Source organism: Microcebus murinus, chromosome X (genome assembly GCF_040939455.1).
Source record: "Microcebus murinus isolate Inina chromosome X, M.murinus_Inina_mat1.0, whole genome shotgun sequence".
In the NCBI taxonomy this organism is placed as follows: Eukaryota; Metazoa; Chordata; class Mammalia; order Primates; family Cheirogaleidae; genus Microcebus; species Microcebus murinus.
The window spans coordinates 91,205,121-91,231,336 of record NC_134136.1 but is presented as its reverse complement, the minus strand read 5'-3'; the positions used below and the strand labels follow the sequence as shown (position 1 = coordinate 91,231,336).

The 26,216-nt window shown below is 38.7% G+C and overlaps 2 protein-coding genes across 3 annotated transcripts in view; one reads left to right on the top strand and one right to left on the bottom strand.

Annotated features, from left to right (window-relative positions):
* ACE2 (angiotensin converting enzyme 2) overlaps nt 1–4,534 on the top strand; it is a 42,101-nt gene extending 37,567 nt beyond the window's left edge. Inside the window, exons 16-18 of the mRNA XM_075999575.1 lie at nt 455–571; nt 2,510–2,704; nt 4,162–4,534. Of these exons, the coding sequence (XP_075855690.1) occupies nt 455–571; nt 2,510–2,704; nt 4,162–4,270 (421 nt within the window). The 3' untranslated portion in view covers nt 4,271–4,534. The remainder of the gene's footprint in view (nt 1–454; nt 572–2,509; nt 2,705–4,161) is intronic.
* A 4,859-nt stretch (nt 4,535–9,393) lies between these two features.
* Nucleotides 9,394–26,216, bottom strand: part of BMX (BMX non-receptor tyrosine kinase) — a 49,976-nt gene continuing 33,153 nt past the window's right edge. For both annotated transcript variants that reach the window (XM_012784760.2, XM_012784762.3), the window contains exons 12-19: nt 25,676–25,803; nt 23,242–23,316; nt 22,366–22,537; nt 19,391–19,607; nt 18,406–18,470; nt 15,519–15,637; nt 11,878–12,035; nt 9,394–9,856 (exon numbers count right to left, since the gene is read on the bottom strand). In XM_012784760.2, the coding sequence (XP_012640214.2) occupies nt 9,782–9,856; nt 11,878–12,035; nt 15,519–15,637; nt 18,406–18,470; nt 19,391–19,607; nt 22,366–22,537; nt 23,242–23,316; nt 25,676–25,803 (1,009 nt within the window). In that variant the 3' untranslated portion in view covers nt 9,394–9,781. The remainder of the gene's footprint in view (nt 9,857–11,877; nt 12,036–15,518; nt 15,638–18,405; nt 18,471–19,390; nt 19,608–22,365; nt 22,538–23,241; nt 23,317–25,675; nt 25,804–26,216) is intronic.

Below are 26,216 nucleotides of genomic sequence, written 5' to 3'. Positions count from 1 at the left end.
AGGAGTTTGAGACCAACCTGAGCAAGAGTGAGACCCCGTCTCTACTAAAAACAGAAAAATTAGCCGGGCATGGTGGCGCATGCCTGTAGTCCCAGCTACTCGGGAGGCTGAGGCAGGAGGATGGCTTGAGCCCAGGAGTTTGAGGTTGCTGTGAGCTAGGCTGATGCCACCGCCTTTATGCCCGAGCAGCAAAGTGAGATCCTGTCTCAAAAAAAAAAAAGTGGGTTTTCTATGGAGGCAGAACAAATTGCGCCAAGATTTGATATCCCAGCTTTTATGTAGTTGATTTCATGTGATTTGGGCAGTGTTAAATTTTTATATTCTCCTATTACTCACCCTGCCCCATGTCTCTCTACCCTGCGATCCTCGCCCTAATCTCCTTTTCACCAGCAGGGGGAGTCTTCATTCTCTTTACCTGTGTCACAGAGAAGATGTTTCTTTTGTTTCTCCACAGGGTGGAGGATGTATGGGTGAATGATTTCAAACCAAGAATCTCCTTTACCTTCTTTGTCACTGCACCTAAAAATGTGTCTGACATCATTCCTAGAACTGAAGTTGAAAAGGCCATCAGGTGATGTTTTACTTTTACGCAAACTCTATAAGGCTGAGGGGGGTTAACACAGACAACAACAATAGCTAACATTAAGTGTGTTCTTCCTATGTGCCAGGCATTGTTTTAGGTCATTTACGGGTTTTACCTCATTCTACAAACTTGGGTTTTAATTCCAGAAGGATTCCATAGCAAGGGAATTATCTTGATTTGGATTCCCCCAGATGAAGGCCTTTAGATGAGGATTTGGACAAGGATTTGAGTGTGAGTAGTTTATTTGGGAGGTGAGGCCAAGAAGCACTGATAGAGAAATGTGGACAGGAGACAGAGAAGGGAAGGAAGATAACAGATTACATGGTATCAAGGAAGTTACCATGTGGGCAACTAGAGCTCAATCATGCTGAGTAACTCTGGGAGACCGAGTAGAATGTGCACTCGAATTGTCCCAACAGATGGAGCTGGGGTATTGATTCACCACCTCCCATCAGCCATTGGCTGGGAACTATTTCCAGGTGGCATTAATTCGCCAGCATTTCTGGCCTACCGGCAGGGCAGATCTCATAATCTGAGAAAGCTCTCAGGCAAAGGGAAGCAGGTGCTGGCTGAAGGAAGCCTGATTAACATGCATTAAAAATACTAAATGCAGAAGGGGTTTGGACAGGTATTGCCATCATTTTCTAAGGGACTTTGCTGTAGGATTCATTAAACAGCCCAAAGCTTGAAACATGGTAGGCAAGCACAGGATTCCTTAGACATTGGTTGGCTTCTATGATAGCAGAGGGACATGCTATGAGCAGTGAGTGTTTAGAGGAGATAGTCTGTCCAATTTGCCTCAATTATTTCCCACAACAGACAGCAGAAGTGAAGAATTGATCAACCTTGTGATGGTTCCCTTTGTCATTAAAAAAAGGCTTAATATACCCACTGCTACTGGGTAGGTCACTAGGTGGCCCTCTTTAGCTGCATCAGAGTCCTGCTTATCTTTGGAAGCAGATATAAGACCTGTTGGACAGGGTGTGCCTAGAAAATCTGGCTGGGTTGGGGTTTATGACCCAACCGTGCCCAGAGACTCATTCACTGCCTCCAAAAGACTTGTGTCTGTCTTGGGGAAAAGTACCAGCTGAGATCTTCACGAAAGAGCTCAGCCCTCCTGGATACCCAGCTGCAAGCTGCAGGGGACCTCAAACTTTCTTTCCAGGATGACTCTTTTCAGATCTTTTTAGACTAGGGTGCCAGGGGTTACATGGCTAACTCTGCTTTGACTTCTCTCCTTCTTTGGTGGAGTCTGACCCTCTGACCTAGGCTACACCCAAGGGTAGGAGGATGAGATGCCAGACACTTTGGTCTTCAATCTAGAATGTTCTCCATTTCACCATTTTTTAGAAAAGACAATCTTCATCCTTTTGTTTCCATAAATTTCAGCGCTGGAGAAGTTGGCAAAGGTCCCTTTCCTGTGTTTCTCTCCAGTGCTGCCTCCAAATGCCAACATCTTTTATTTGGAAAATACTGCCTCAGAGAGTTGGCTATAGGACCTGATTTGTTTGTAGAAAAGGTATAGCCAATTATCCTTTCCCATTATTTGATATAAAGTCATTGTAGATATACTCTGGCAGAAGGGAAATTCTTGCCAAATATGCTAACTTTGCCCTTAAAACACAAGTCACAAATGAAAAAAATGCCAACCATTCACACATTTCTACACTTGCAACTCAGTTTTCCCATGAAGCTGTTGACAAATCTAATCTAGGTTGCAAGATATGAAAGGTGCATAGTTGTCAAAAACTCATAGATTTCAATGGACCTGAGAATCTCCTTTGCTTTTATTATAATTTTAGGTATACATTCTTCTGATAAGCCCTATCAGAAGCCTTTTGGGAGCAATGATGTAAGGAGTAAATAACTACATGCAATTTTCTTTTGCCAAGTGTCCCCTTTACTGTGTTTTGCTTTTGCAAACAGTATGTCTCGGAGCCGTATCAATGATGTTTTTGGCCTGGATGACAATACCCTAGAGTTTCTGGGGATTCAGCCAACACTCAGCCCTCCTTACGAGTCGCCTATCAGCATATGGCTGATTGCTTTTGGAATCGTGATGGGACTGGTAGTGGTTGCCACTGTTGTCCTGATCTTCACTGGGATCAGAAATCGAAAGAAGTAAGTGACCTTTCCTAGATTTCTCTCTCCTAAAACAGAAAGGTTTAGGGAACACTAACTAGAAAATTTGCAGTAAGTGGTAGGTTGTATAGGCCAATTATTTAGTTGGACAATTTTGCACTTAAATATCCTGATGCATCCCCTAGAAATTTACCAGGTGTCTTCAGCACTTGACCTTTTTAGCAAGGCTACACAGTAGATGTCTAGCCTAGGGTTTCTTAGCATGCCATAATAAACTCCATCCTAGCCACAATGTCAGTTCCCTACTGCAAAGAGGCACTGCAAAGTCAGTAGGGATGGGCTCAGGGCATTGTCCACATTGCTGAAGCCTCCTTAGTCTAGAAGTGACCCTAGAAATTGGTGATGGGTTTGAACTGTGAAATCATTCAAGAATGAGCTCTGAGATTTGCATCAAATTGCTGCTCTTTAATCACCTTCATTTCTCTCCAGATAGTTCAGATTCCATATCATCTCCTTAGTTCATGGTCAGGCAAAGTTCATTGAGGATTTAAATTACTAGAGACCTGATTTCTAGTCTTGCTTTGCCACTATTAACAGATGTTTTTTTTTTTCTGACCTTGAGAAATAATTGACTTTTTTTGGTTTATGAAATAAAGGTTAATAATATTTTATAGCACCTAACAAAACTCTATACACATCTCAAGTTGTTTAAACATATTCTTGATTGATACTCTATTTGTGCTAGTCTATTTTGCTCAATTTTCTTCATTACAGAAATTTTTAGTTCCCCAAAATAGCTTCATTTGAAAAATTAGGCATTGAATAGATAATATGTTCATATGGTTAAAATAAAAAATATATAAAAGGGTACATAAAGAATTTCCCTGTCACCTTTTGCCTTCAAGTTCCCTTCACAAAGCCAATCAAAATGATCAGTTTCTTGGAGATATGTGATATATGTCCCTTTTCAGTATACAAATTTTACAAGACTATATGTAATGTTCTATATATTCTTTTATTTTCCACTTAATGTGTTTTATAGAACATTACATATTATTGCATGAAAAGCTTTCCCTCTTTTTTTCTAGCAATATAGTTTCCCATTTTATGGATGAATCATAATTTTGTTAACCAGTCCTCTATTGATTAACTTTTATGTCGTTTCCAAATGTTTGTGTTTGTAAAAACGTTGCAATGGTTTAATATAGGTAATTTCCTGTATGTGCCAACATATCTATAAGATAAATCCTAGCAGTGGGAAAGCTGAGTCAAAGCATATGTGCATTGCTAATTTTGATAAAGATTGCCAAATTGCTCTCAATTGAAGCTGTGCCAATTTGTACTCACATCAACAATTTATGAAACTTCCTATTCTCTCTATACCAGCCTCCTTAACACAGGTTGCCATCAAGCATTTTGATCTTCATCAACCTGGGGTTGGTGGAAAGTATCCTTCTAATATCACTATATTAAGGTGACTCCATTTTATTTAACAGGAAAAGTGAAGAAAGAAGTGAAGAAAATCCTTATGCCTCCATGGATATTAATAGAGGAGAACATAATCCAGGATTCCAAAACAGTGATGATACTCAGACTTCCTTTTAGAAAAATCTATCTTTTTCCTTCTGAGGTGATTTTATTATGTGCAAATGTTAATTTCATAGCACAGAAATATGAGATTATAAAGATGTCATTAGATATCAAAACTATGGCTCTGTTAGGAAAAGTTGTACAAAAACAACATGGCTGAGGAGAAGGCACCTTTATTCACACTGTTTTCAGTATTTATTTCTGTTTTAGGACTTAGCTGCTCTTCTGTTTCCTAATAGGGATGTTTATATTAGAGAATAAAGTATGTCTTTGGCCTCACAGTCTGTTCAGGGATAATGTAAATGTAAATGTCTGTTGAGTTACTGGGGCTGATAAAAAAAGAGGGTATGTCATGGGAACAAGCATTGGACCTTGTATGGAATCTGGATGACTCACTTGTAAGGACAGTGCCTGGGAACTTGGGGTGGAGGGGTGCTGGAGAGATTGAGTATAGTTTACACTGTTCACTTTAATCCAAGTATTAAGGATGAGATACTTTCTTCACATTAATTTAATCCAAACACCATAGTGACTTGCCCACAGTCATGTTTGGAGTGGACCATGCTTTCTTTCTTCAGGGTGACAGGTCTAAAGAAGAGAAAAGAATTTAGAGAGCAGGTAGAGGACATTGTTTTTTTCACTTTCAAGCTGCTTGATCAACATCTCCCTGATAACGTGAAAATAGTACCAGGGGTCTCCATGAACTCCCAGAGCATGTCTGATAGAAACTTGCTTCCATTGTTCTTTAATGGTGGAGTGAGTGGAAATTCCAACTGGACATTTTACCCTCTGGAGTGGGAACCCAGTCTCTTAAATCTTTTGTATTCGCCCACAGTGTCTAAATAGTACTGAGTGCAAAGTAGACATTCAATGAATGCTAGATTGACACATTCCTGTGGTTTTATGTATACTTATGTGCTGGGGCTTCTGTCCATTCTGTCTGCTTTTCACGTCTATGGACAAAGTTGTCGTCTGAGTGTCTGGGACCCTTGACCTCCTGAATGTCTTGGGATGTATCACAAATTCTCAGATTGTGTTATTGTACAAAGCAATTGTAAAATCAATTCAAAAAATGTTGTGTTCAGGAACCAAACGTGGTATTGCGTTTGTATTTCTCAGAGTCCCTAGCCCAGTTCTGAGCACAGCATCTACTACATACCTGAAGATTGATTAAAACAAGATTAAATAAATGAACAAATCCAAACGCTACTCATTAACTCACTCTATATGGTGACCAGCATAATGTCAGAGTGACTTTGTACTTAATAAATTCTATACCATAATGGTAATGGTGGATCAATTAGCCAACTCAAGGGAGGATAAGTTTTACAATCCCTTATAAAATAGCCTCAAAATAACTAAATCAGTCTGGGTCATTTGATGCTCTTTAATGTTTTTCAATTATCTGATACTCAGCAAAGATAGAGTGCTTTGTCATTTCATGAGATCCATGCCCCTCCAATCAAGCTTCCTTATCACCATCTGCATCACCATCTTGTCATCCATTAAACCCACAACTTTGGGCAATATACAATAGCATTTTCTCCTTGACTAAGAACTGTTTCAACACCTTTTTCTTTTATCTTACATATGTCCCCTCTTCTCCAATATATCATGAACATCTTTTGCCAAGCTACTGCTACCTAAGTAATTACCACATTCTCCTTATGAAGTTCCCAATCCTTGTCTTGGTCCAACACAGTGCAAGAATAATCTCTACAGGAATCAATTTCATCACCTAACACCTTCGAAAGAATCTCCCCAACCATGGCAAAGGACCCATGGGCATGTGACAGTGTCCAGCCATAACACAGAAATTAGAAAAATCTCATTTCCATAATTTAATTTTGGGGTTTTCATCAGCACCTCACTTTGCCCACCAGGTGAAGCTCGTGCCCCTTCTCTTGTGGAGCAGCACTCTCTGAAAGGATGGATACTCTACAAAGAGGGTCTTGTACCTGAGCCTAGGATAGGAGTCAGCAAACTATGGCCCATGGGCCAAATCATGCCCACCACCTGTTTTTGTATGGCCACGAACTAAGCATGATTTTCACATTAAGTGGTTGAAAAAAAATATTTTGTGACTTGTGAAAATGATATGAAATTCAAATTGCAGTGTCCTTAAATAAAGCTTTATTGGAACCCAGCCACACCCATTCATTTTCACATTGTCTATGGCTACTTTCGCACTGCAAAGCAGAGTTGAGTAGTTGACATAGAGACAGCATGGCCCACAAAGCCCTTTATGGACCAACTTTGCCAACTCCTGGGCTATAAGGAAGCAAGGATTAAATGAAATTACAAATGTGAAAGGGCCATTGTGGAGCTCAGGCAAACAAGGAACATTTGTTTGTGGAATCTGAAGCTATTCACTGAGTGTTTCCTTCCTGGGAGTTTATTTCTTGTGGGGTGGTGAGTGGAGTTGATAAGAGAAGTAATCAGGTCAGAAAAGACAGATGCTACCTTCCCCTTCCCTGGGGTCTCTCAATGAATTATTCTCTCTCATTTGACATCCACTCTCCTCCCAATTTAGGTAAAGATGGTGCCTTAGGTCCAATCTGTCTTCTTCATAAACCTACTCTCAAGTTGGAATGAAAACTGAGAAACTCAACTTGAAAACTCAAATCTATGTTGGAATATTTCTCTTAATTAACTCTAGTAAATATGATATGAATTTTGTCAGACTCCCTTGACTTTGTCTTTGACTTTTGGCAGATCAGAAAAAGCTCAGCAAGACTGGGGAGCATCTGTTGGATTTTACCTAGTAAATGTTTTATCTGAACTTGCTCTCCAACTTTCCCTTTGGGAAAGTTTCTTACCACAAAGTCTGCTTTTTTCTCCACTCCCAAGGGAATGTAGGTGGACTTTTTTTTTAATGAATCATATTATTTAATATCTTTCTGTGCTTTTGCTTAATCAAGGACTTTCAAACACACAAATATTAATTTCTGATGGATATTCATAGTGGGGAATCTTTTTTTTTTATTTCAGCATATCATGGAGGTACAAATGTTTAGGTTGCGTATGTTGCCTTGCCCCTCCTTCCCCTGCGGAGTCAGAGCTTCAAGCTTGTCCATCCCCCAGATGGTGCGCATCGCACCCATTATGTATGTATAAACCCATCCCCTCCTCCCCACTTCCACCTGCCCGACACTCAATAAATGTTATTCCTATATGTGCACTTAGTGTTGAGCAGTGAAACCAATTTGTTGGTGAGTACATGTGGTGCTTATTTTTCCATTCTTGGGATACTTCACTTAGTAGAATGGGTTCCAGCTCTATCCAGGAAAATACAGGAGGGGCTATATCATCATCGTTTCTTATAGCTGAATAGTACTCCATGGTATACATATGCCACATTTTATTAATCCACTCATGTATCGATGGGCACTTGGGTTGCTTCCACAATTTTGTCATTGTGAATTGTGCTGCTATAAACATTCGAGTGCAGGTGTCTTTTTTAATAGAATGTCTTTTGTTCTTTTGGGCAGGTGCCCAGTAATGGGATTGCTGGACCAAATGGTAGATTGTAGGTGGACTCTTGGTTTAAAATAACAAGAATAAATGCTGGACATCACCACTAAACACAGTTAAACACCATTTAAAAGATCATTATACATGTTTTAAATAGTATTGATATTGTTCCTTTACTTGGCTTCTCCTAGTATCCCTGGACTTATTTTCTGATAAATCTCTAGAGGTACCTTCTATCCTTGCTTGACTTGATTGTTGGAGCTAGGCTTCTAAACAAGGCTTTGGCATCTTTTCATAGTAAACAATTCTGTATTGTTTGAATTTATGCAACAGGCATGTATTGCTTTTGTTTTAAAGAGGATTATTTTTAGAAGATCAAATATACAGAAATAAGGAGAAGAAAGGAAAACAATCTTCAAAAGGGAGACCAGAAAGACCCAGCTTGTGCATGAGATCATTCTCTGATCTTATCTGAGGAGGTTAACAGTCTGTGATGCAGGGAGCACTGGCACCCCTCAACCTGACTGTGGGACCATTGAGAAAGAGGGATTATGTCACTTCTTCCTTCTTTTCCCTTGGGTAGGAAAGGGCCTGGCACACAGTCAATACTAAATAAATAAAGAAATGTATACATGCCCTAGTGGTTATGTTCAAAGTTACATTTCAACAAAAGTTGAGATTTGTATACCTTTGTAAAAAAAATACAAGACTATTAACAAGTGCGATTGTCTGCTGAAATGAAGAAATCATTCATGAAATGTCAAGAAACAAACAAGAGGGAGCATTTGAACTAGCTGGTGGGCCAGGGAGGGAGTGGAATGAGGAAGGGTATGAATATCTCTGAAGGAGAATTATTAACTCATATCTGGAAAATAGCAGTAGGGCTTAATTGGGATGTCTTTTCATTGGAATAGTGTCCTCCATGTGACCTTTGTCTCTCTCTTCTTGACATTATAGAAAAGACAATGCAATACTCCAAAAGAGATTAAAACCTTTGGGTTCAGCAGCAGGCCGTGAAGGAGGGCATTCCCAGGAATAGTTTTAAAGCTAAAATACCTTTTTGTAATAGCCATGAGAAGCTAAAATAGTATTTCCATACCTTTGTGTTAAGATATAAGACTGAAATAGAAACTTCAGTTATCAAACTAGACAGAAGCCCCAGAGCCCCCAAACTCAAGGATTTAAAATGATTAGAAAGTGATAATATAATTAATCAGTTCTATAATAGAAATAAGACCATGATTGCCCTGAATTGAGATTGATAGTGATTAAGAAAAAGGGCATCAAATTATATCTTGGCATCTTTAAAAATTTGCTCTACAGAAAACATATGTAATATATTATTTAATGATATTATTAACTTTAGTTTTATATTTTACATGTGATGACATAAAGAGTCGTTGTTCTAATCTGGATAGCCAATGAGAATTGTGCCATTTGGATTGAATTATAGACCACCCAATGATGCCCTACCATGTAATGAGGTCCCCTAGGGAAGTCTAGAATGGCAGCATCAGCGACATCTGGGAGCTTGTTAAAAATAGAAATTCACAGGCTACACTGAGACCTGCTTTGCCAGAGTCTCTGAGGTAGTTCCTAGGAATCTATGTTTTAATAAAGTCTCATGCATGCCAAAGTTTGAGAACATTGAAATATGAAGGCAAATGTCCACATTTCTGTACTTGGTAGTATATTTAATTATCATGATAGTGACAGTATAAAGAAAACAAATATGCAACAAATAATTTTTCAATTCTGTTCAATCTACACATGATACACACTCTCTCTATACTACAATCTGAAAATGTGCTTTTGCTATAGGCTGGAAAGTGTTATATTAAGAGCAGCATAAACAAAATTACTAATTTGACCTCAATTTCAAGGAAATCTTTTGTTTCCTACCTTGTTCATTTCTAGATAATATAACAAACAACACAGAGAATACTATTAAGAACTAGCTAAATTACATTGTGCCTTGCTACTTTCCTTAAAAAGAATGCAAATGTCGGCCAACATCTATATTCATTCTCATCAGCACTCTTAATTTCTTCTTCAAGGCTTGTCCTTTTCCCGAAGTGGTTCAATGGAAGATAGGAGTTGCTGAAATGTGGGACGCTTTTCTGGAAGCTAAATAAAAGAAAAATCCCAATGTTTTAGATTAAAACAGTTATGATTAAAGATAAAATATATAAAATATTTATACACCATAGACATTTCTACTGAGGTCAGAAATAAGGCAAGGAAGCCCACTATATCCACTGCTCTTAACATTATGTTGAAGGTATTAGCCAATGAATGCAATCAGAGCCTCAGGAATTGGAAAAGTAAAAGTAAAAGTGTCTTGATTGCACAGGATATGATTGTATACTCTTGTGATGGAAAACACAAGAGTATCAATGATAGAACCAACCCAAACAATGAAGGAATTCACCAAGAGAGCAGGCTATAAAATTAACATAAAAATCAATAGCCTTCACATATACCTACAGTAACCAGTTAGAAGATATCATAGAAGAAAAACCCCACTTACAATAGCAATAACACCAAAATAAAATACTTTAAAAATGTACCCTCAGAATAGGGAAAACTTTAAAACATTGCTGAAAAATACAAATGAAGATTTGAAGATATAAAAAAAGCATCCCTTGTTCTAGACTAGGACGAATCAGTATCATACAGACGTCAAATTTCCCAAGTTAAAACATGCAATAAATACAATCTCCTCAAAAATATGAACGAGTTCATTTCAAGCTAAAAATTGATTCTTTAGTTTACAGATTTTTAAAATATTCGAAAATGGCTAAGAAACCATAAAGAAAGGTGAGCAATGAGGGGTGCTAGCCGATGTGGTATTTAACATATCATAAAGTCTCTATAGAATCACAGTAATGTGGTGCTAGCACCTAAACAGAGAGATCGAAGAACAGAAGAGGAAGTCCCCAAATAAACCCAAATATACATAGAAATTTAGTATAATACTAGGGTGGCATTTCACCACCATTAAGATAGTATCTCATCCCTTGGGGTAAGATGGCCTTTTAATAAATAGTGTTGCCAACAACTGGATAGTCATGTAAAATGGTATCTTTGGAGCCATACTTCATACTATATACCATAACAAACATAAACTAGATCAGAGAACTAAATGGAAAATAATGAAACCATAAAAGTACTAGAGGAAAATCTGGGTGAATTGCATCATAATTTGAGCATGGGAAAGCCTATCTAACTATGACTCAATTTCCAGAAACAGTACAAGTAAATATTGACATATTTAACTATGTTAAAAAAACTTTTGCATGGTCAAAAAAACATTGCCATCAACCAAATGAAAATATTTGACAAACGGAGAGTGACAAATGGAGAGAAAATATTGACAACTTATATCTCAGATAAAGTATTACTCTCCCTAATTTATAGAGATCTTTAAAACCTGAAGAAAAAGAAAAGACATGACACTTCTCAGAAAGATACACAGGTGACCGTTAAAAATATGAAGAGACTCAACCTCACTCATAATGAAAGATACACATATTAAAGCTGCACCAAGTTGTCATTTTTCACCCATTAGATCGGCAAAAATCCAAAAGCTTGACAATGTGCTTTACAGGTGAGGTTGTAAGAAAACAGGCATTTTCCTACATTGCTAGTGGGGCAACACCTAATGGAGAGGAATTCATATGTTGCTTTTTTGTAAGAAAAGAGAAACATGAAAACATGCACATATACATATGCTCATTTGTGTGCAAAGAAATACCGGAAGGATAAATCAAAGTCTAATAAAAATTGTGAGTGTTCTTTCAATCTCTTTATGGATTTGAAAAGATGCAAAATAAAATCAAACAAGCCAGAAGCCCTGTTTTACCTTCTGTTAGTTTTGGTGATGATAATAATACCTACCTCAGTGCGTTTTCTGATGGATAGATGAGTTCATACTTATAAAGTTATTAGAGCAGTGCTGGATGTAAGTTGTTCAGTAAATTGTCAGCACCTGCATGGCTTGTTTTAGCTTACAAACTTTTGAAGACAGGGGCCCAGGGGCTCTGGAGCAAGTGCCTTCCCTCGGGAAAGTTTTGTCCCAGTGGTGATGCAGCAACCACCCAGATGTGCTTGGCACCCCTTCCAGCTCACCCAGGTGATGCACTTGCCTCGTGCCAGCAGCTGTACATGATCTGGTAGATGGTGTCCGACGCCAGTTGAGGCCGGTAGAGCCTGTGGCCCTGGGAGACCTTCACCACCACCTGGGAGTTGTCATATAAGTCATAGGGCTGCTTCCCCAGGCTGAACACCTCCCACATCAGGATCCCTGCACCGTACCGAGAGGCGACCCAGACAAAAAAGAGAGAGAGCCGATGTCAGAAGGTACAGGGTTTGTGGAATGAGTTTCACGCACCAGGTAGGGAAGGTTATAGGTCAGAGCGAGGGATCCCTGGGAAATGAGTCCCAGTGGGAAGAGCAGGGCGTGGAGCGTGGGCCTGTGCCTTCACTTCTGGAGCCCAGGGTTTCTTCCCCACATTCCTTGAGACCTGTTGGTCTGTGCTTGCTGGGAAAAGGGTGAATGGCAAGGCTGGCCACAGTGACAGCTATTTGAGGCTAAGATCCTTGGGCTCCTCCAGGGAGATGGCTGGAGCCTCCTTCAGCCTCACAGTGACAACTGCCTGTGTAGAGAGCCCAGTGCCAATCCTTATGAGTAACTGAAGTCCCCACCCTTTCTGTCTCTCTGCCTTAGCAGTTGCGTGCAACAATTTCATTGCACAATCACATTCCCTTTCAGTGGAAATTTAAAGGTAAAATCATTGACAACATTCCCTCTTCTATCACTGTAGTAATTCATAATTTTTAATGGGTCAGATGCCCTTTTGGGAATCTGACGAAAGCCACTGGCCTGCCCCTTGGGAAAGTGAATGCACAACATTTTGATGGCTTATTTCAGGAGGTTCACAGGCCCCCAAAGCTCATCCAGGGTACTGGGGACCCCAGGTTAAGGAACCTCTGTTCTGGTCATGGTGGTGAGGAGGATGGCATTTGGGGTCAGTCAGACATGGCCTTTGAGGCCAAGTTCTCCCATTTATACTCTGGGTAATTTTTTTTCTCATCTTTGGGTTCCCTGTCTATAAAATGGGGTATTTGCACCTCATGGACTTGTCATGAGGATTGAATAGGATAAACCAGGGAGAGTGCTTAAAAGAGCCCTGGGATATTTCAGGTGCTCTCTAAAAGGTGGCCACTGTGCTGTGCTGGCTAAGGCTGGAGAATTTCAACAGTCAGCCAGGTTCTAAATCCTTAGAAAACCAGAGAAATATGTAAGAAGGAAGAAAATTGATCTAGAACCATAACTGAGGTGCTAACTTCAAACTTTCTTTGACTTTAAAGCTATAGATTTTATGTAAAATATTTATAATAAAGCAATCTTAAAAGTTCTGGGTGCTGGGCACTGTGGCTCATGCCTGTAATCCTAGCACTCTGGGAGGCAGAGGTGGAAGGATCGCTTGAGTTTAGGAGTTCGAGACCAGTCTGAGTAAGAGTGAGACCCTGTCTCTACTAAAAGTAGAAAAAATTAGCCAGGCATGGTGCTACACGCCTGTAGTCCCAGCTACTCTGGAGGCTGAGGCAGGAGGATCATTTGAGCCCAGGAGTTGGAGGTTGCTGTGAGCTAGGCTGACGCCACGGCACTCTAGCCTGGGCAACAGAGTGAGACTCTGTCTGAAAAAAAAAAAAAAAGGTTTTTGGGACTGCTTTTTTTTTTAAAAAAAAAAAAAACACACATTCTGAAATAACATCCAAAAGAATGTTACTTCCTCATAACTTTCTCTTTGGAAGGCTACATACTTATTTCAAGGATAATATCATTGCTCACAATATTTGTGGGGCTCCTCTTCGGGAATTGCTTTCAGAGGCCCTGATTCATTCTGAGTAGCTTCACTTGGGACATATTGTTTAAGAGTGGATTTAGTGTATGTAAACAACCAGAAATATCTGGCGCCAACTTCTATTGCATAAGGTGAATAATCAACCTGGGTAAGGCTATTCTTTGATCAAAAATAAGCTGTAAGTACTGAAGAAGGGAATTGATTTTTTTTATCATTAACAAGGCATATGAATTTATGCATGGATATTGAAACTAATTTTGACAACAAGGTACAAAAGTTAATCCACACAAAATGACATCAAGTATTCGCCAAAATGCTATCTGTGTGATTTTCCCTTTTTCTGTGTATATTTGATTATTTTTTACAATGGACAATGCCACTTTTACAAAGTGAATAGTTCATTTTAAAGATTGTGTCCCATTGAAAAATAAATGACTAACTAAATTTTCCTTTTTTCAAAGGCAGTCTTTCAGGTGACAAACCATAAAGCCAATTACACTTATGGACTAAGGCACGAAATAGGTCTCTGCCCTATTTGGATTATTTACCATGGACCCCTCTGACAGTGATTGAAAACAGTCCTGACATTCTCCAACATAGAAAAATATCAAAAAATGTACAGAGTCACAATTTAAGAATTATTTCCCTTTTCTAATTACCCTTACTAAATTTTAATATGGATCTTTTAATAAAAGAGGAGTCTGCAAACTTTTTCTATAAAGGGCCACATAGAAAGTATTTTCGGGGCTGGCGTGGTGGCTCACGCTTGTAATCCTAGCACTCTGGTAGGCCGAGGCGGAAGGATTGCTTGAGGTCAGGAGTTCGAAACCAGCCTGAGCAAGAGTGAGACCCTGTCTCTACTAAAAAAAAAAAAAAAAATAGAAAGAAATTAATTGGTCAACTAAAAATATATAGAAAAAATTAGCCAGGCATGGTGGTGCATGCCTGTAGTCCCAGCCACTCGGGAGGCTGAGGCAGGAGGATCACTTGAGCCCAGGAGTTGGAGGTTGCTGTGAGCTAGGCTAACCCCATGACACTCTAGCCTGGGCAACAGAGTGACACTGTCTCAAAAAAAAAAAAAAAAAAAAAGAAGAAGAAAGAAAGAAAGTATTTTCAGCTTTTCGGGTCCTGCAGCATCTGTGGCAACCACTCTACTCAGCTGCTGTAGCACAAAATCAGCCATAGAAAATACATAAATGAACAGCCCTGACTGTGTTCCAATAAAATTTTATTTACAGAAACAGGACATCGGATTTGGTTCTGGATTGTGGTTTGCCTACCCTGATCTAAAATATAATTTTTAACAAGGAGAGGAGACTACTTGAAATTAGATATGAGCCAAAGAGAATGCCGAATCATGTTTGGTGTTTACTCTATGGAAGCCCAAAGAATTGGTCAGATCAGAAGGGAATGGGTATCATGGTTGCTTTCATGCAGAAAATCGATGACTTCATTTTAATGCCCTTCAAGTTCTTGGACCTCGCAAAAATTCAGATTCAGTTTTCAATGATGCCTTTAAAAAAGCCGTTTGAACTCTTCATTGGAAAAGCTTTTAACCCCTTTGATCTCTTGTCTTTCAGAGATAGGAGGCAGCGTCTCACTGTGTTGCCCAGCCTGGGCTCAAACCCCTGTGCTTAAATGATCCTCCCATCTCAGGCTCCCAAGTAGATTTATCCCCTTTGATTATTTTATGAGAAAGTGCTAGCAGGATGTAAGTTACCCAGTGTGTGGAAGACATCGTAACACCTGACCCAAGAAAGTAAATCATTTTCCTCAACCTCTAGCTTGTCTTGGGCCATACGTATAATTTTGTAAATGCTCAAGAGCCCTTTTAAAATGGATGTTGCTGCTCTTGCGGTTTCCTGTTGTGGAAACCAGCTTCCGAAACAGGGCCGGGCCCTGTGTGGCCACATCCTTACCGAATGCCCATACGTCGGACTTGCTGCTGTATTTGAAGTAGTGAAACACCTCTGGAGCTGACCACTTGACTGGAAACTTTGTGCCTACCGAGCTGACATACTGGTCATCGAGAACATACCTGCGGGGGGAACACACGACACAGACCGTAAACCGTGGTGGCACAGGCTGATAAAGGGCAGGCACAGAGCCATCCAGAGTCCCAGCTGATGGCTTCAGTTTTCGGGATCTTTTGCTCCCTTTCAATGTGTGGGCTTAGCTAGAGGCTGCTTAGGGTTTGTAAGCATTTAAAAAATGATATGCAACTTTGAAAATAGCAAAACCTAAATGCAAAATGTTTGGTAACAGAAAACCATAAAAATGTAAAAATAAAATCACTCAGAAACTCACTCCAAAGGTAACCTGCAATTCTATCACTCAAGACACATTTTTGCTTGAACTTTTCAGTCTTTTCCTCCACATGTCATTTGAACAAAATGGGGTTTCTGTTGTGTTGAGATTTGCTTTTATTTTTCCTTTAATGGCATATCATGAGCATTTTCCCATGTGGTTACATTTTCTAATACACCATCATGTTTCATGGCTGAACAATATTCCTTTTTATGCGTTAACATATTAACAGATGAAACATATTTAAGTGTAAGTGTAAGTTGCTTCTAATCTTTTGCTATTATACACAATGATGTCAAAACTATCCTATGGAGATATCAAAACCATCAAAATATATGTTCAAGGATGTTCACTAAACCCTTCTTTGTAATAATGATAAAATAGAAGCAACTTCAATGTCCCCATGTTGAGGAGTAATTAAATATATTATGGTACACTAATACAATAGAATAGTATGTAATCATTAAAAAGGAGTTAGCTCCACATTTACCAAAAATTAAAAGATCCTCATGGTATATGATTATGTGTAAAAGTAAGTATGTATAATGTGATTCCATGTTTGTGGGAACAAATAGTAAATGTGCATATTTGTGTATGTGATTGGGTGTACTTAAGAATAAAGTCTTAAAGAACATCCACCAAACATGTTAGCAGCGGTTACTCCTAGTACTGAGTGGGGCAGATTCTACTTTTTACTTTATACGTTACTACTTATTTCTTACAATAAGTACATATTATTTACATAATTAATAGGGGAAAACACCATATATTTGCCCACAAAAGCTACAACAAAAACATAATGACTCAACTAGAGAAAATAGGAAAATTACAATATGGCAAATGAAAATTTGGATCTAATTTATAGGAAAGATTTACACCTCAAATTGTTTTAGAGATCTCTACTGTAGTTTAAAACTGCTGGTTGGGAAGATTATTCTTTTAAATATTAATGATAGTATTAATAAACTACATTTTCGTAGGTTACATACAGCACCTTCCACACTTTCCTCCCTAGATCCCCTCAACTCCCCAGACACTACCAGACACCCAGACACTACCCTTGCACCCCTGGCTTGTGTCTGCTGGTGGCTTAAAACTTCCTTCAAATTATCAGGACCAAATTAAGTCCCAGGGACCTACACCACGTGGCCACAGAGCTTCATGACCAACAGGACCTGATGTATGGCCTCCGGGATCCCTTGCTCAGAGCAAGACCTCTTGTCTCCCTTTTCCAAAGCTACAGAGAACTTGACAGCATGTTCCCTGGATGCTGGCATAACACTCGAGATTCCTGCTTTGAGAGCAAAGGTGGGGATCCCTTCCCCTGCCCTGGAAGAATCTCTCTGCTTTAAAGAGCTGTGAGCAGATTTTTTTCTTGCCCTCAAGAGAGCTAAACATTTGGTGTGTCTGCGTAGGAGGCTCAGCGTATGGCGGTTGGAGTGAGGGCAGGGAGCACACAACTAAAAGGTCACCCTGTCAATATTGAGGGATCCCAGAGGAACTCCTGTAGCCCCCATGGTCTGTGCCACTGGGGTCAAAAAGCACCCCATAATACTGAATTTGGGAGAAGAAATAAGGAAACAGGTTCTCCTATGGCATTTTAGGTCCATGTTTGCCAAATGTAGAGTTGGTCTTGGTCAACTGTTCATATCTCTCTTAAACTGCATTATTCCTCCCTGGAATGACATGAGTTAATATTGTCAGCACAGGTTTATAGCTTTATTTTGTCTCAATGTCCAGGATATCTACTTGCCCTCAAGACTAAACTGTGGGCATTTTGAGGGCAGGGACTATCCCACTCATATCAGTATCGCCTGTAGGGCTGAAGCATTCAGTATATATATGTCTTTATTTCCTATGTAAAACAATGACAATTTGCTCTGAGTCTTAAACAGTATGAGGATTCAGAATTAAGAACATGAAAGACTCTTTTAAACTATTGCAATCAAAATAATTTTTCCAAATCATGAAGTGGTGGTAGAATACCCACCAAGAGAATCTCAGGGTCTACTTTTATGCCTTACTTGATCATACAGAAAATCTAAAGGTGTGGCCACAAAAACTTTTTTAGTGTTAATACTCTGCCCATTTAAGCATAGATTAAAAGAAAACCCCTAAAACAAAAAGAGCTAGAGGAGCCTTGTTGAGTTAAAATATATGTTGTAAATATTTATCCAGATAATGTGGCCATGACATGTTGTATTTAAATATTTTGGATCTTTAATGGAATTTATTCATAAGTTTAGAAAGTATCAATGTGTCGAAAGAACTAAAAAATGACTTCAGATAACTTCTGAAGAACAATCCCATCTTATAGATGAAGAAATGGGGCAAAACATGTTTCACAGGTAGTCAGTCAGAGGCAGTGTGGGGGGACCCAAGTTTCTAAGCCCCAATTGAGAACACCTTCCACATCCCCACAAGGCCTTCAACTATGATGGCATTCACATGTGAATGGAAATCCGCCTATCATGGCTCACCCCTTTGGAATTGGCTTACCTCGTCATTCCAAAGTCAGATACTTTCACAGAGAGGTCACTGTCCACCAAGCAGTTCCGAGCAGCCTTTGGAAGAAAAACAAAATCACCAAGTAGTAAAAGTGACCAAGAATCTCCTGACATCAGAGTTAGGCATTTCTTCCTCCTTGGCAGAATTCTCAGCAAAATCTAACATTGCTTATCACAATCCCAAATGCTCTGAGGTTGTCTTTTTTCTCCTTTGCAATTTTTAGTTTTTCAAAATAAAAATGTGCTCCCATGAGTATTTTCACCCAAGCATCCATCTTTGTCAAACAACTTGAAGGGTAGGTATTATACTTTAGACACAGAATCTTAGCTTATCAAGGAGAGAGGAGAAATTTCTAGGAGCTCCCTTTCCACCACCAGATACCACACATTAACAGATGCTTGGAAGGCACAAACGCTGTACCAGTGACTCATGGAACATGCTGGCCTAGTGTGCATGGCCTGTCTGCTGTTCAGCATAAGAAAATCTCTAAAGATAAATCCCAGTGAATACCAAACACAACCCTCCCTACTCCCACCCTGACCCAAAGGCACACACAAATTTCATTTCCTTCTGTTTTTTTTTTTTGTGTGTGTGTGTTTTCATTTATTGTATCAAATGACTGCTTTAGCACTAAGCCCTTCCTGGAGTAAAGGTCAACTTGGGCTTAATGGTTCCAAGAAACACTAAATCGGCTAAAGTCTTTCTTTTCCATTTATTTTCCTTCATACCACAATGCAGCTATGTAGATCTTGACAACTTATTTTACTCGTACTGTTCTTTCTATATTTCAAATATTTTATTGTAAAATTGTGATTTTTATTACAGAAGTGTTACATGCTTAATCAAGTCACAAGTAAGCAACGTAAAAGTGAAGGTATTCCTCTTGCCTTCCCTTCCAGTGGCCCCATCCCCGGAGGTGTGGGAGCTGTGGACTACTTCCTTTCCTTTTTTTTGAGGTTCCAATGGTTTTGCTTACCAAGTCCCGGTGTATGAATTGGTGGCTCTCCAAGAAGGCCATGCCTTCACAGACATCATAGCACATTTCTAAGAGCTGGGAAGGTTCAAGTCCTTTTCCATGATTCCTCAGGTAACTGAGCAAGCAGCCATTGGTTATATATTCAGTCACTATGTATATGGGGTATTTCTTTGAACACACTCCATAGAACTTAACCAGCTTGGGATGGCTGAGTTTCCTAGAAATAATAGATTTTCAAAGTTCAGTACTCCACACTCTATTTTCCAGATGTCCTGAAAAAGAATCACTCTCAGATTTTGGTTTGTTCTAATTTCCCCCCTTCTACTTGAATAGATAAAGGAAGGAAAAAGTTTAGGATTGTATGTCGGGAGCACAATAGCCTTCGGAGGCAAAAAATGCTGCCTCATATCAGACATTGGCAACCCCAGCAGCAATTTAGCAGTTTGTGGATGGATGCTGTGTTCAACTTTCCTACAGAGAATCAGGGTAGCCATGGTCTGTTGCCTCAGAAAAACCTGTTTAGTCTTGTGGCATCTTGGAAACTTCCATGACTGATTTAGAGGAAGCCACATCCTAAGAACAATCACTTCCATTTTAAAGCATCTACCTTTCATGTCTAAATGTTTCATTCTAAAAAAATATATCAGAACATGAAGGGTGTAGGTCAAATGAAAATAGTTGCCATGTTAGGGAAGTGAGAGTAGGCATGATTTTTCCTTCTTTTAAAAAATATCATTTTACATTATTGTTTACATTATCTTTGCAATAATAACTTTAGAAAATAGTAGCCACATGACAGCACTTCTGGTAGGTCATAATGGATGAATATTCAGTTGTTACAGGTCTATCGACTTGTCCTTATATGGTTTAACTATTTTTTAAATCAATTTACAGGATGATTCTTTAATGTTCAGGTATGTAAAGTAAATCTAAATGTAACACATGTCAACTTTTAAATTTTTTAATAAATGAAGAATTATTGAATCTTTAGCTATTTTCTTCCTTCTTAGTTTAATCATGGGGACATGGTTTATCATGGTACTCAAGGTGATGAGCTCAGATATGGATTTTTCAGCAATTTTAGAGATCTGCATGGTACTCAACACCTAATAAAAGCTGTTCCTTGAGCAAATTCAGTCAGTGCGCAGGGGGCTCACAGTGGGAATAGCATGTCAACTGATTCTCTCCACATGATAGGCCTCAGTTTGATCACTACATTTGGGATTTAACGTTTCCCTACTGTGGCACAGTTTATCTTCTTTCATGAGTAAAAGGTTTGTTAATGACCTTGTATGATTACCAGCTCAGTAATGGCAATAAATATATTTTAAAGTTATCCTAGGACACAGGGGTTATACTATGAGCCTAAGAAAGTGGCCAATTTTTCTGTCCTACAAGAGAAAGAAACCAAGGACCTCCTCCCTAGTTTTATAACAATCCAACTGCCAAAGGCAGAACCAGCTATGCAATTTGCAGGCACCAGTGAAAAATGAAAATACAAGAATCCTTCTTTAAAAATTACGAAGTATTCCAAGATGGCAAGAACAGATCATTAAACCAGGTGCAGAGGCCTTCTAGGTCCTGGGGGCCCTTGCAACTGTGCAAGTCACATGCACTCATGAAGCTGGCCCTTGCCAAAGGCTTATAGTCACATAGCACCTCTGCTTCCAAGCAATTCTGCATGTACAGTCAAAGTGATTGTTCCAGCTTTCCTCCTTCCTTTGGTTTTCGTAAAAGAATGGCTAAGGAAATGGACACTGGAATCTCTGCCTGTGTTTACATCTCTGCTTTGCCACTTTTACTAGCTTGGGGACTTGGGGCAAGTTAGTTAACATTTCTGTGCTTTAGTTTCCTGTAAAACAAAGATAACAATGGCATATTCTTCAAGAATTGAAGGCTTCGTATAAGAATTGAGTAAGTTAACATTTATAAAGTGCTTAGAAAAATGTCTGTAAACACTGTACAGTATAAGTGTTTAAGTAAAAAATTTTAAAAGTGCTCTCAAACTGTAGCAGGCTAGGATTTGTGATTTCAACGATCTTTGACCAAAGCCCTGCTATAACGTTGTTTTTCCTACCATGCTGATTGGTCTCTAAAAGCAGAGTGATCAATTTTCCTAGTTTGCCCAGGACTGAAGGGTTTCCAAGGACACAGGACTTTCAGTGTGAAACCCAGGAAAGTCCCAGGTAAACCTGGATCAGGATGGCAGTCACCCTACATAGTCTAATTCACCATGTTGACAAGAAGAGGGAGCATTATATGGGAAGGGGAGAGACAGAGAGAAAGAGAGAGAAAGAGAGAGAAAGTGAGCACATACATATTGCCAAGAATTGAGGACTGCTTGGAGCTGAGACCTGTTAGGAAGGGTATCTTCATTTATTAGGTGAGGAAAGAAGTAGGGTGAGAAAGGGATTTTTACCAGACTGTATTGAAGGTACTAAGAAAAAAAGGACACTGTTGGTAGAATATTAGTTTTTGGTACTGCCTGAGCCCCACTCTGTCCTTCATCCCATATGTATCTCCCCACGGGGCAAGGAAGGCACAGGTCCAAGGAGACATGGCTATTTGGAGCCCATATGCCACTTTCTGAGCCACCCTGAGGTCTGTTCCCTCAAGGGTGAACCACACTACCTGTAGCCAAGATCACTGAGGGCCCTTGTAACCAGCGATGGAGCTGGGGGTGGGAGGACAAAGGGGAAGGGTGGGGTTTGGGGGACCACAGGCCAGAGTCTTGAGAATTCTAAATTTGAATATGGCCTTTCAGGTTGTCATGAAGGTATACTTGTCAAAGTGGGAGCATAGGACCTATTTTATTTAACATTCTGTTCGCTCAATGTGTAACTTCTAAATATTTAGATCTATGATACAGTATGTGGACTCTTGCTCCAGGACTTACAAATGTTTGGAACAGACCTATTTGTGTTAATGCCCTCCCACGGTGAGGGCTAAACTGCTGTTCCTCAGGGGAAACTTACATCATGGTCTGGGCCTCCTGAAAGAATTCATCTTCTGACATGGAGCCCTCCTTGATCATCTTAACAGCAACGTCATACTGCCCCTTCCACTTGCCCAGCTGGACCACTCCAAACTGGCCACTCCCCAGCTCCTTCAACAGGGTAATCTCTTCTCTTTTTAGTTCCCAGATTCCTAATGAGGCAAGACAGACACTCTTTAGGATGAACATAGAAGGCTTTGCAGCTAATAGCTTCCCAAGTGATTTCCTCTCTAATGAGAGTTTCACATTGACAATATGAACAACAATAGTTTTTATTTTAGGTTGATAACTCTAAAAAATCCTTAGTGATGTGGTCTTATGACCACATGGTACCACTACCCAAGACAATACTGTTCTTGGAGTAGCTACACCTATTGACAAGAAGGCTCAGTGTAAAAAATACTTTGCCAACCAGAGGCATCTTAGAGAAGCTCAGTGGTAAAATGTGCTCAATGCCCTTAAGTTGGGAAAATATTGTTAGATTTTCTTATAAAACAAATTAAACCATGATCCAAGTCGTTGTTATTATCCTACTACAGAAGGTTGAAGACTGGCTCTACTGGTCCACTGAGCAGGCAGAGAATCCAGGAAAAAGAAAGGACAGGCAATGAATGAAGTTCTGGAGGGCAATGATAGGGTCTAAGAAGAAGAAAAATTTGACAATCTTTTTGTAATGCTGGGAGCTTTAAGATTTAGATTGGGAGGATGGATTTTTTTTTAAAAGAAAATCCTCCCTGGCACAATCTGAACAGTGACCTTCTTCCTGTCTTCTCTCTCTTTTATTAGTAAGTTAATCACATATTTTAAAACAAAAGGGCGGGAAATGGGGTTTAAGAGCCCAAGGGTGTGTCCATACCACTTCCCAGGGACACAGAGGCGGGGACCTTGTTGGCCTTGGTTGACACGGGGTGGCGGAGCCGTGTGATCATGCCTGCAAAGGAACCAGCATCATATGATCACATCATTACATCATATCTCAACACACTACATAACATTGGTTCGCAATTAGTATCTCTCCAGAGTAGCTGAAAAAGCAAAGAGTTCAGGATGTTGTGATACAGAGAGACAATCCATTCTGACGATACTCATCTTGTAGTTGCGTCAATTCATTTGGCTAATTAGCTCAATGCAAAGCAAAAGTTAAACGAGTAAACCACTTTATGTCATTTCTTAAAAAATCCCATAGAAGTCTGTTGCTTGATGGAATCTTTTACTTTAAAAATTTTCCCATTTTTATTTTGGTATCTCTTTACAGCCCTACACTTAAATACCTATACTCACAGCATACACATTTGGCAAAAAATTCAAATAATACAGAAAACTGAACCTGTTATTGTATTTTATTACATGGTCAAGTCATTTTAATTGTTTACATTGAGTTATGGTGAATGAAGCTGGGTTATAATACTTATAGTGGCTTGAAAGAACTCATTCAAAAAAATATATATGCTTGCTTTTAAATGTGGGATATTTTCCAGGTCACAGGAACTATCACATAGGTCCTTTTACCTTCCTTCCTTTTTCTATAAATTTGTTTGCTTTTTATATGAGCGATCTCCAAACTTTTAAAATCCTGCACCTTTAATCAATAAGTAAATAAATAAATTAAAATAGATAAAATTTAAAAATTAGCACATTCCTTTGAAATATGTATATGTACAACTCCTGTTGTAATAATATTTTGTGAATTATTAAATACACAAAACTTAAGAAGAATGAGATTTTTAAAAAATCTAAATAAGCATTTTAGTAGTCTCTTTTTATCCATTGTTAAGTTTCTTGTGCATCCTCTGGGGTGAAATCATTCCATTTAGAGATGTCCATTTATACAATACCTTCCCCAGAAGGTACTTTTGAGGTGCTTCAGGTTAAAATAAACAATTGAGGAAATTGGGGCAAAGGAAAAATACAAGTAAGAACCCAAATGAAAGCCAGAAGTGAGGCCAATTCATCGATATGCATGCAATCAAGTCATATAAAACAGCACAAATTTGACGCTGAGCCAATGGCTCATTTTTACTCACTGTTGGAAATTCGCCCAGTCACTGCTCTTAAGGGGCACTATTCTAGAAAAAAAGAGGGGCTTTCTCTCTATGTTTTCACCAGTCAATTAGGCAAAATTTTGGGAGAATACTAGCATCGCATGTTGAGAAATTGTTATTAATGGGATTGTATATTTCTGAAAAACATTTAGCAATGTTTACATTTTAAGTGTTCTTAGCCTTTGTCTCAGAAAGCCCACTCTAGGAATTTGGCTATAGAACCACTCATATGGGTGCACAGAGCTATATGTGCAGGACTGTGCACTCAAACATCTGTTATAATGTGAAAATATTGCACATGATCCAACTGCTAATCAATAGAGGGCTAGGTGAATAAATTATGAGGTAATTCTACAATAGAATTCTGTTAAATAGATCAAAGTAAGCTATATGTATTTGCATGGAAAGACCACTAAGATACACTGAGTAAAGAAAGCAGGCTGTATTACTTGATGGGTACAATGTACACTATTGGGGTGATGGTTACACTAAAAACCCAGATGTCACCACTATGCACTATATTCATGTAATAAAACTACACTTGTACCCCCTAAAACTACAAAAATAAAAAATGATAAAAATAAAAGAAAGAAAGCTGAACAGTGTGTATAGAATGACCTCAATTCTGTAAGAATGTAATGTGTATATATATGTATGTATATGTATTTTTAATATAGATAGATAGATAGATAGATAGATAGATAGATAGATAGCTAGATAGATAGATAGATATGGGCTGTCTGGAAAGTATCTAGCCATTATTAATATAACAGGAATGGTTACATGGCTGGATAATTCCTGGACATCTTTCATATAATTTCTATTTATATGTATAATGAATAATAAGCATTAGTATCAGCATGCAAAAAAATATGTCACAATAGACACCAACTTGTCCAGGGAGGTTATCCGTCCAATAATATATATTTCTATAATACTTGAATTTTATAACCAAATTGCTTCTGTAGGCAGAATAAAACCCGACAAATATTTTCATAAAGAGAATTTCTTCTTCTAAGTCACTGAATTCACTGAAATTCATTCTTTCTGGCATTACAGAGTGTATCATGTTATTAAATATATGCTAGGAAATGTAAATTAAAAATCACAATAACTAAAGGACTTGAGAATATTTTTTCTACTTTCATGATTCCTTGTATAATTAAGAATATTAGGAGGATCAGTAGCATCCAAGAAAATTTATATTTATAGACAAAGACCCATAAAAGAAAAACCAAAATAAGTTACCTGCTGAATTGTGTTGATGATAGTGGATAAGTTCTGGAATGGAATCAAAACAGTAGTTTTCTGCCAGGTATAATTTGTTCTCAGCATTTGTATGCACATGGTAATGTTTGACAGTTCCTTTTTTATCACTAGTAAAAAAGAAAGAATGTTAGGATGCTTGAAATAAACAATTAAAGCTTGATTAAACGATGGTTAAATAATTATTTTAGATGCACTTGCACATTTTGGAGAGGGAAGTCAGGGAGGGTTTCTCAGTCTTGACAGCTGATATTTTTCTGGAGGTATCCATGATAATCAGTAATTATGGAAGAGAGCCCTTCTCTGAACTCAACATATCCTTTGTGCATATACAGAATTCAAGTATAATAATATTCCAACTTTCTAGACTACTCCTCTCTTAGTGTATGAAACTGGAATCCTTCTTTGATGATCAAGAGGCTTGCAGTTCTTTGGGATCATTATTCTGAACATAAACTCTCTTAAGGGTAGTAATGGATGGAAACGTGGGAAACAAAGGTAATTAGGCCATGGGTATTCTCAC